At 36.4% G+C, this 11720-nt stretch overlaps 1 protein-coding gene across 1 annotated transcript in view; it reads right to left on the reverse strand.

Moving 5' to 3' along the window:
• Nucleotides 1–2809: 2809 nt before the first annotated feature.
• Cdo1 (cysteine dioxygenase type 1) overlaps nucleotides 2810–11720 on the reverse strand; it is an 11861-nt gene continuing 2950 nt past the window's right edge. The window contains exons 2-5 of the mRNA XM_010614141.2: nucleotides 10980–11057; nucleotides 8486–8640; nucleotides 4291–4460; nucleotides 2810–3083 (exon numbers count right to left, since the gene is read on the reverse strand). Of these exons, the coding sequence (XP_010612443.1) occupies nucleotides 3054–3083; nucleotides 4291–4460; nucleotides 8486–8640; nucleotides 10980–11057 (433 nt within the window). The 3' untranslated portion in view covers nucleotides 2810–3053. The remainder of the gene's footprint in view (nucleotides 3084–4290; nucleotides 4461–8485; nucleotides 8641–10979; nucleotides 11058–11720) is intronic.

The following is an 11720-nucleotide window of genomic DNA, read 5'->3' on the forward strand; positions in this document are numbered from 1 at the left end:
TTGTTGTGACAATACATCTGAGAAAGTCAACCTAGAAGAGGAAATATTTGCCTCATGGTTTAAGAGGTTTCAGTCCATGGTAAACTGGTTCCCTTGAAGAATGGTAGGGTGGAGCAAAGCTACTCACCTCATAATGGCTGGGAAGCAGAGAAAGAGGGAAAAAAAACCTAGAGAAGAAGGAGCCAGGGACCAAATACACAATTCACAGCCAGGCACCCAGGAGCTTGCTTCATACATTTAGGTCCCATCTTCTAATAATTTCATTTAGCTAATGAACTCATCAATAGATTAATTCACTTGAAGTAGCTCTAATGACCCAATTACTTCCCCAAAGCCCATCAACTTGGCACCCAGGTCTTCAGCACAATAAGCCTTTTGGGGACATTTTGGATTCCAACTATAATACCTCAAAAGATCCAAATATAAAGACAACATTTTAGAGGAAGATTGCTTGAAATCAAATCCTTGATCTATATCTTGGTCCTCTAATAACTTGATTGTATATAATTGATTCTTAACCATGACCAATATATCCACATATAGAGGAGTTGTATCTCAGGGTGGATTATAACAAGAGCCTTTCCTGTACCTAATTTAGGTGAGATTATGATTTTTGGACTTTGAGTTGATACTACAATGGGAGGAGATTTTGGAGAGCTAGGGATGGTGAATTTGCAGGATAGACATGGCTTATTGGGGGCCAAAAGGTAGAATGAAACAGGTGGGAGTCCCTCCTTTCCTCAAGACCTATTCCATTCCCATGCACTATGAATATCAACTTCTGTAGCAAAAGAGACTCTACAGGTGTGATTAGAGGGACGTCAAGATGGAGATATCATCGAATCATGAGTCCTCAAAGTAGAAAAGGAGGTGGAAGACTATATCAGAGTGAGGAGATGTTGAAGGATTCACCCTGCCACTGCTGTCTTTAGTTAGAGGAAGGGTGGAAACAGGAGACTGGGAAACCAAAGCACAAGAACTACCCAGAACCTAGTAAAGGAATGTAGCCCTCATAACACCCTGGTTTTAGCACTGTGAAACTGCCAACTTCTGACCTCAGAGCTGTAGGGTAATAAATCTGTGCTGATTTAAGCCACTAGATATGTCGTAACATAGTAGCAGCAGAAAACCAACAGTCTCTGATTCATGAGAATCGCTTTTTGGCACTAAATTTGTCAGTAGATCTGAACAATTATAACAATTGCCTACTATGTAGTATGCATTAAATAAATGTATTTTTCAAAGATGTGAAGAAGCTAATATATGAATAATTCTGAGATCATATAAAGAGCACAACTAGGAACTATTTTTGAAAGACTATAATTGTTTCCTGTGAGAATACACTGAGATTATAACAGATATTTCTTTTCTTTTCTTTCTCTCTTTTCTTTTTTTCTTTTTTAATCAGGGATCGAACTTGGAACCTTGCACTTACAGGGCAGGCGGTGGAACCCACTGAGTTAAATCCCTGGCCCCATAACAGATATTTCTAAGGAAAGTGCCTACAACTCAGGCAGCAAACTAAAATGCATATGTGGCTCTGCAGATAACAGAGAAGGAGATGAGCAAGAGCTGGCTGTTCCAGACTGGAGAGGTGGCCCCTCTGAGGGGCAGACCCTGGTCTCACTGGTGACAATGAATATGTAGTACAGGCCAGCTATTTCCAGATACTTCAAATTTTCAAGAAGCTTGAAATATTTACCTTATTCTATAAAATTCCCTTTTTCTTTTTCTTTTCTTTTTTTGGTAGGGATCAAACTCAGGGCCTTGCGCATGCTGGGTAAGTGTTCTTCATTGAACCACATCCCCAGGCCAAATCTCCAATTTTTAAATGCTGGAAACCAAGTCATATTTAAACACACACACAAACACACAGAGGGAACTTTCATGCTAAACAGATCATGTTTATGAGCCATGCTAGGGCCAGAGGTCCTTGGGTTGGTATCTCTGGCCAATTAATGAAGCCCAAAAGAGTAAGTTGTTTCTTTTTTCTGATTTTGAATATCAAATTCAGGGCAGTGTGTGTCTGTGTGTGTGTTATACAACACTCTACACTTAAGCTACACACACAATCTAACAAACTGCTTTTGAATGTAGTTTTTGGGTTCTCGCAGTCTTATATCATAAAAGCATCTTTTACACTGCCTTTGGTACAGTAAATCTAAGAAACAATGACTTATGTAAAGTTTCTAAAAAAGACAGCTTCAAGTTGAGTTCAAATCAAGTTTTATTGAAATTATTTGGCAATTCTAGCAGCAGTACAAAGGCCTACAACCATGGGATGCATCAGACATGAGTTTGTTTTGGTTTGTTGTAGGTTTGGGTACATCATATTTTAAAATAAGTTCCCTGCCTTTAAGCTCATTACCAAGAGAAAAATTGCCTTAAGTTTTTCTATTACCCTAGAAAAGGAATTCGCAGAATATTGAAAAAAATCCAAAATCCAAAAATTCTCTTCAAATATTAAGAGCATACAAAGTATATTAAAAACATCTACACTTAGTCCTCCATATAACAGAGCAGACCGTTGATATCTGGATTCTTGTTTATATTATTGCTAATTACAGTTTAGAGATTAAAGTATTTCCAAAAGGTAAAAAACAAAACAAAACCTCCTTGAAGTTCCCAGTATGGCTGAAGTGGAATTAAAGGACAGAACCAGGAGGGCACTTGATTTGGCCTTTAAAATTTCAAGATATTTTTTTTTTTTTTTTTTTTTTTTTTGACAGGGGATGGAACTTACTATGTAGCCCAGGCTGGTCTTGAACTCACAGCAATCCTCCTGCCTCAGCCTCCCGAGTACTGGGATTACAGGCATGTGCCACCATGCCTGGCTAAATTTCAAGACTTTTTAATGGGATTTTTTTCTTCTGCAGTATACTGCTCAGGGCGTTACCTGCTTATTAACGCCTTATCATTAGTATCTGCCTTACAGTAGATCTAAGTATTGGCTTATTTATATGTATTACTGTACATCAAACAGTGGAAGGCCTTCTGGTCCAAGCCAAACATTCAGCACACCTTAAAGCAAAACTCTGCAGAGCTGGCGCTTCTTAATTGTTCTCCAGTGAACCTGAAGTTGGCTGTAAGACAAGATAAGAGAAAGCTGTGAAAGAATCTTTTTTTTTTTTTCTGTGAATGAATCATTATACAAGGCATTATTGTTTGGTCAAAGTGGTCTTACTTTTCTGGCACTATATGATAATTTGGCCATGGCAATGAAGCCTTTTTGCTTTGTTCCAGTGATAAGGATATGTCTTAGATTTCAGAATGTGCAAGGTAAAGACATAATAAGGAAATAACATGATAACATTCTACCCTTGCTTCTCTCCAAGACTGTGCTTTTATTAAGAATCAAAGGGATTGGGCTGGGGATTTAGTTCAGTGGTTCCAGTGCCTGCTTCACAAGCACAAGGACCCGAGTTCAATCCCTGGTACAAAAAGAAAGAATCAAAGGGATTATTTTCAGTCTCTTTTTTCATATACTGTCTATTTCTGGACATTCCAATGACTAAATAAAGCCCATTTCCAAGAGCCAATTTATTTCACCAGATATAGAAGACAGCCATATCACCTTAGTGGTAGTTGGTTGCCTGATTATATTTAAGTGCAAATGCTTGTTCTTCAAGAAGAAACAGGGGCTGACTGTGGTATGGCTCATTACTAGAGAAATTGCCTATCATGCACAAGGCTCACACACACACACACACACACACACACATACTACTACTACTACTACTACTACTACTACTACTACTACTACTAGTTTAGTCCATTCTCACTTAACGGTGGTCTATATAACATATCTCAGAGAAAAAGCAATCAAAATAGACAAGTTATATCAGAAGAGCCTTAACTTTACAAAGGGTAACTATGAAACTTATTGTGTTGCCCTAGCAAATTAGACCTAGGAATAGTAAGTCATAGCAGTAACATTTCTACCAAATAAGATTTTGGTAAGTCACAGTGGTAACATTTCTATCAAATAAAATTTTACTCTTATTTCTCAAACAGAGAAAACATTTTCTTTAAGAATGAACATACACTTTGAAGTTTCTCAATGAATAATTCTTTGCATAATTCAATGCTTTTTTAAAAAACTAATTTAAATATAGTCTCCAAAATTTAAGAAATAATTAAAATATATTGGGTCTTTCCCTGGAGTTAAAGTTTATCTCATTCTTCAAGAATGCTTAATTTGAGGAATTCAAATACTTAAAATAGCAGAAGTACATACAACAGAATATTGCCAAAAGACATTTAAACCCAGAAGACAGAAATAATACTTACAAATGGAGTCCTGATTCCAAATTTGCTGTGGAATGTCATGGTGACTTGGTTTTTATGCCCTGTTCTTTGATCAAAAGCATGGCATGTATCAAAAGGTGGACTGTAAAGGTGAAGGCTCACAGCAGGTTCTGTATGGCTGATATTCTCTACTCGGTGTAAGCCAATAGAATCTGAAAAATATCAAAAAGGGAAGAAAACATGCAGGAGTTAGATGATAGCTGAGGGTAAAAATTTGTCAGTCATCTATGATCTTGAATAAATGTTGAGACATATGGAACTAACAGAATCTAGGTAGAATTTCTGGCTAAGATAGTAAGTGATGTGCGTACATTCACATTTGTTCCTTCCTGAAAACCCTTTCCCACTGCAATAAAAGAATTTTTAAAAAGACACTGACATACAGAGACAAGGAAAATAGAAAACATTAATAAAATTGTGAAAGCTTGACGGATGGATGCAAAGAGAGATGGGAGATCTTACGCCATTTGTGGAGAAAGACAGGAAGTAACCTGATTTGTATCCTGTAACTGTCAATTAGCTCAGGAATTGGCAGTACCAGAAGAGAGTGAAGAGAGCGCTAGAATACACTAACTGATTGGAAGCCCATTTAAGAAGAACCTCAAATCTCTGTCACCAATTTTCCTTCCCTTTCCCACAGAAAACTGAGATCTATTCTCTGCATAGAGTATAATCAGTTGATGAACTGGAGACGGTGGACACCAAGAAAAAACAGGTGCATTAAGTAAAACGTATTACATAGTGGATGATAAGATTCCTGTTTTTCTCACCATCTAGGTACCAGACAGAATTTTTTCCTCTAGGCAGGAGATGGGAAACAGCTTTTCAAGGCAGTGTATTGTTCAAGCAAAAATCTCTAAAGATACTGTTATTGGGAATTCCTCAAGGACAGGTCTCCACCAGATAATCAAAGTAAAATCTACTGACAAGTCCCATTACTGTGTTCAGAGCTACCAGTTAACATTTTTCTCCCTGGTTTTTACACACTACCATATGGCCAAGGTTATCAGATATTGGAGCTAGCTTTTAGTAGGGAAAATAGACCAGAGCAACCTGAAAAAGGCAACTTGAAATGGAGGCTATTTAGAAAGACTTTAAAAAAGCCTATCATGAATGTCTCATGAGAGATAAGGTGCTGAACAAAGAACCGGAAAATAAAAGAAATTTTACAAATAAATACCTGAATAGAAGAGTTGGCAGAAAAAGCTGAAGGGGACTCAAAGAAAAAATAAAGATAGATGTAGAAAATAAGACGGGGGGAAAAATCAGAGGAATAATTTAGAATGCTTAAAATCTTTATTTCAGAAACACCACTACAATGAGAAATAACCCAAGAATATTTTTTTGAGGAACACAAATGTCCAGAAAATAAATAAAGTACCTACTGAGTGCCCAGCCCAGTGAAGGAGTCACCAAGCAAAATGCATCACTGTGAAATTTTACAGCATTAGGGACAAAACAAAAGAACCAAAAAATATTCCAAAAATTCTTATAAAGACAAACAGGTTTCACAGAAAGAGGTAAGAATCAGAATGGCACTAGACTTTAGACATGAACACTGGAAAATGAAAATAAGACTATAGTTCTAAGGGATGACATCTGCCAAATCACAATCCATGTTCAGCTGAGTTACCAATCGAGGGGCAGGAGCTGAACTCAGATTTTTGGAAGAAGAAAGTCTAGAAGCAGAAGACTTAGGTTCTAAAAGTGACTTGCTAGGTTACATTTGAACAAGTGACAACTTCAAGGATTTGCAGTAGTCCTTGTTTCTAAAAGTGGAACCCAATTTTCAGACCAGCAAATGCTCTGATTCTATAGCTTGCTGCTTTCAAAATATATTGGCTTAAGGACAATCAATATCTCTAAGAACTGACTGCCCTTTATACAAACAATATTTTGTCTCTTCACCAGTAGTTATATGTACCATCCAATTTCTGTTGGATGATCTTGTGAGCAGGGACTACAAAAACAAAATGCCCATTCTTTAGCTGAGCCCTCAAGTTACATACGAGCCTTTCTGTTATTCCCAGCATCATTATTATTTTGATCCTTGCCTCCTTTTCTTTTATGTTCATAGTACACCCTCCTCACAGTAATACTGGGGTCTTTCTTGGTGATATTTAAGAAGGACATTTATATCCACACTCATGGACTTTTTGTCCAAACTTGATCTCCTTACTTTATTTCTCACCTCTCCTCTACCCCATGCTGCTGGTTCTGGCAGCCCAGATGATTATCTTCCCTTCCTCTCCTACCAACCCCACTCAAGCCCATTCTTCCCTTTTCCGTCCCCTTTAATGGCATTCCTGAAGTTTCTACTCTGCAAGCACTGTGCCTTCACTCATGCTTTTCTCTACACTTGACACATCTTTCTTCTGATCACTATCCATCTACATCCTTAATCTGGGATCTGTACAAATCAGAGATTAAAAAATTGTTTTTTTTTCAGTTATTTGGATTATTAGTCTACAAAATTATTTAGTACGTCTCAATATCTTTAGATTAGCAAAAATTCATATCAATATGGCCAGGGATTTAATGCAGTGGGACACCACCTGCCTCGCAACACAAGGACCTGAGTTCAATCCCCAATACGGAAAAAAAAAATCACATAAATAAAAACTAACATTTCCAGCTTCTATGGAAAATCAAATGCTTATGATCTCATTGGTGGGTGACACCTTTGTCCCCTTAGGTTTCCTGCACACTCCAGTTCACTCATCTCACCACAGCCATGTCCCAGTCTGTGTTACTCCTGACCATGCAGGAGTGGCTTACAGACTTTTGTAAAAAGCTTATGTATGTATAACTGATATTGTGTAAGAGGAAGAAAAGGTCTAAAGGGGGAGGGAAAATGGGAGGAGTAGGGGAAAGGTAAGAAGGGAGAAGAAAAAATATGAGAAAAGCAAAAAAAGGGGGGAAACAAAGTCTTTATAAATAGGGAAGGGTGGAGAGGATGAAGGGAGGGCTGAGGAATGGGAAAAAAATAAGAACCAAGATACATCACGTAAAGATACAAGATCCCAGTGATGAATGTAACTTTACTGTATACCTAAAATATACCAATAAAAAAATTTAAAAAGCTTATGTATTTCTCAGTGTCCAATCTCAGACCGACTCCAACTGAAAATTGCTATTTCGAAAAGCTTTGTCTCGATTGTGTATGGTACAGGCAAGAAACTTGTTCTTATAAGTCTGGTATACCTTATATATGGCAACTATTTGTCAAATATTTTAAAAATGAATTGAGTTCTCTACTACATAAAAAACTAGGCCTTGTTTTATGTGAATAGGGAGGAAAAAAAAGCTTTCCACAGAGTCTGATTTTTGCAAGTGACTTCATTCCTAACTTAATGAGGTGACAAATTTAGGCCAAGTGTCCAGACTAACACCAGACTTTTAAGATGTATGAAGAACTGGCACTACCAGAAAAACATCTGCAATACTTTATTTTATATAATGAGGTTGCCTCTTGATTAAGAACACGTGCTTTGAAACCAAGTTACTTGAGTTCAAATCCTGGCTGCTACTCAAAAGCTGAGTGACTGCAGACAAGGTATTTAACTTTCCTATATATTATTTATCTCAAATTTTATTGAGTTTTTGAGAGAGCTAGTATTCCTTTTAGGAATATAAAACCTAAAGCACTGCCTCTCCTGAGAAGCATTTAGTTTTTTCATACCACATTTAGGAGAAAGAATGAATTCTTATTTAGATATCTGTAAATCACTGCCCAGTATCATACTTTGTAAAATCGCCCATGAGGAAAGTCATTTAGTTATGCTGTATGCATTTTAGAAAAACAGGGACTTTCTAGTGTTCTTAATCACTTCCAGAACATTTCTGTACATTTTCTAACACAAAGACTACTATTTCCAATTTGATTTCTTTTGTTGGCTCTACTAAGTACAAATTCATATTCTAGTCTAACTGTTCTAAATTTTGGCAGGTAAATGACTTTTCAATGGACACTCTCCTGTTTACATATGTTTTAAATAAATTACACCAACCAAGATTCAAAGCCTTGAAAAATGAAACCCACTGTGTTTAGGTCACTTCTCAAGTATTTTAAATCATGACTCCATTATGGGTTCAACTACACATGTGTAAGGAATAACTATTTCAGATAAGAATTCAGTTTTCCCCACACTTCTTTAGAGAAAGGACAGTATGTTACCATTGATGTAGGCACACTGGTTTTCTCTCAAGGTTCTTTCAGACTTCTTGGTCATCTCATTGGATTTTTTATCAGGCCAGGCAAATAATGTTTCCTTTAGATTTCCTTGCAGCATTTTCAGAAAGCAGTGGGAATCCGTGTGATCATGAATACTGCTATTAATACATAAAATGACAACAGAACTCAGTAGTTGGTCTATTGTCCATTCTACTATGAGCTAATATCTATGCACTGTCAGAAGGACATCTTCTGGGCCAAAATCCATTTTAGGTGGACTTTTAAAATGTCCTCAATTTATAATTCAACATTGTTCAAGGCAAAGTAATAAAATAACAAGTCATTAGTATCAAGGGATATGAGAGATATGTTTCTTTTCTCTCTCTCTCTCTCTCTCTCTCTCTCTCTCTCTCTCTCTCTCACTTTCTGTTGCACGGTGGATTAGATTCAGGACTTTATGCTTGCTAGACAAGTGTTCTGCTGCTGATCTACATTCCCAGCCCCTTTTATTTTGAGAAAAGATCTCATTAAGTTGCCTAGGCTGGACTTGAACTTGCTATCTTCCTGCCTTAATTTCCTAAGGAGGTACGTGACAAGCATATGCCACCATACTGAAGAGAGGCACAGTTCTGAGGCGTGCCCATAGTAAGAGTAGTTAATTTTAAAATTTTTGTTATAGTAATTTGTTAATAAAACCAGCAACCTTTTTATCTTCTTCAAAATCTAGCTTCTAGTAGCTTGCTTAAGCTGAGTTAGAATTCAATTATGAACACACCTTAGAAATGATAGAGTGCTTGCCTAGTATTTGAGGCCCTCAGTTTGATTCCTAGTACCACATAAAAGAACAGCAAATATAAAAACAAAAGTACATTCAAAAAATTTAAAGAATAAAGATAATTATCTGTAGTAACCGTGCACACTGAGAAAATTACTTAGTATATTATTTAGTGGGTTTATTTTCCCATACTTTTTTTTTCTTCTCTCTTTCCTTCAGGGACCAAGGAAAATGTGTATGCATTTTATCCCCCTAAAATTATACTGTACAGTATATAAAAAGTTAGCATTTTACAGTTTAGAGTAGCCAGTTTGTGGTTATCTCTCAATACTGGTGGGAGAAAATAAGTTGTATTCGATCTTAGAATAAATAGTACAGTGGACACTGAGTTACAACCAGTCTGACATACGAACAACTTGGGTTAAGACCAGAATTTTAGTTTTAACTTATGAACAAAGTCTTGAATTACAACCCAAAATGCCAGCCACTTGTGCTTTCAGATGGTCTCAGATACAGATTTAACCCTTAAAGAGCTCTGGAAGGCACATTACAACATCTTCTCCTGTGTGGGGTTAATTGAAAAATCCTGGACTAGTGTCTCTCTAAGAAAGACTTTGAAGGCTGTGTAAAGGAGGAGTCTGAGCCTTCAATTAACCAACTTGAGTTACAACCAGCACTTGTGAATGAATTGAGTTCATAAGTCATAAGTCCACTGTATTTAGGTATATGAAGTAGTAATGGCATAGGACTTATTAAAATATATGAACTAGCCTATATATGGCTCGGCAGGGTGCTGCACACCTATAATCCCAGCATTTGTGATGCTAAGGCAGGAGGATTGCTGTGAGTTCAAGGCCAGCCTGGGATACAGAGCAAGACCCTGTCTCAAAATGAAATGAAACAAAACAAAACAAAAGAAACAAAAAAACTGAACCTGTATGTTTTTAGGATTTATTTCATATGTTGAATTCTATTAACCTATATATATATCGTAAGAACTTGTTTCCTAAGTCCCCAGTCTGACCTATCCTTGATAATCTGCTCACAAATAATATTCAATGAATGAAATAAATATACTTGATAGAGTTAACTTTCTAAAGTCTTAAATATTTATTTGTCTTTTTCCCATCAAAAATAGATGTGGGTTTATTGGTCTGTATCATTCTCAAAAACTGAGAAGAATCTTTTTAAAAAGACAATCAATATTCAGTTGAAAAATAAGACTGGCATATGCACAAACTAAAGGAAGCAATTGTTAAAGAGTCAGTTTTAGTTTAAGTTGCCTTCAAGGTAAAAAAGCTAAATAATTAGCTTGAAGTAGGAAGAAATCCTCTGAATTTGTGAAATGTTTTTCTAGCTCCAAATCTGGTTTGGTCTTTGATCCTACAATTATTTACACACCTCAAACACCACAAAGGTCAGGCTGAAACACAATTCCGTAAAAAGTTTAACTCTGTAGAAGAAGAGGTTAAATTAAGGTGACTACTAAGCTCCTTTGATTTACTATTCATTTTGGGAACTAGTTTTAATATACATGGTAAATGCCTGAACCCCTACGCTAATTCTCATGGAAATTTTTGTTGGAATTGGTGGACAATGTAAACTAATAATTTTGAAATGTGACCTGTTAGTCCTTGCAAAATTGGTGGCTAGCCTGGCACTGTGTACTTTTGATCCTCTGGGCCAAATGCTGTACAGAAATATCTGGAATGGTTATGTTACCTGCCATGTCCTTCACCCCAACACAGAATCATCAGGTTAAATTTCCCATTTCCTTGATCCACAAGATTTCGGGTATACCTAAAAAAGAATGGATTCAGAAGTTTAAATCTGATTGCTGAAATAAGGATTAGGAAAACTAAGTGTTACAAAGTACCATACAACTAGAAATGTTAATAGTTCCACCCTCTAAGCAACTTGGAATATGGTTTTGTAATTAGAAATACAGGACTAATGCAAAATATTTTTTACAGTTGATTTTTGACCTTTCTATATTTTGTGGGTTTTGTTTGTGTTTTGTATTTTGAATCACCATATAGCTGCTCAGGTTTGACTAGTGGCATGAAAAGATAACAAGGAACAACAACATCACACAAAACAAATTCCATATTTCTATGTCAGTATCAAACTGATAAAAAAGTTTAAGTTTCTCAGGGAAGTTACTTGCAAAGCATACTAGGACTCCAGGGAAGAATGTTACTGTTATCTTGAGCTCTGTTCTTCCCAGTAGGTAAACAGGACTGGAGAAACAAGGTTTCATTAAATAGCTCTTCTAGAATTCTCTGTGGTTTCATTACTAAAACCCAGACAAAAACCACATTTAAAAGCACTTAAAATGAAAAGTTCTCCACAAGTGAGGTGGGGTTGACCCAATCCCAGAACAAAAAGGCTTCATTAGAGAAGAACATTAAACAAGGTAAATCAATTATTGGCAAAAAAAAAAAAAAAAAAAAAAAAAAAAAA

The sequence above is a fragment of the Fukomys damarensis genome, unplaced genomic scaffold, assembly GCF_012274545.1.
Source record: "Fukomys damarensis isolate Sample0158 unplaced genomic scaffold, DMR_v1.0_HiC HiC_scaffold_9, whole genome shotgun sequence".
Taxonomy (NCBI): domain Eukaryota; kingdom Metazoa; phylum Chordata; class Mammalia; order Rodentia; family Bathyergidae; genus Fukomys; species Fukomys damarensis.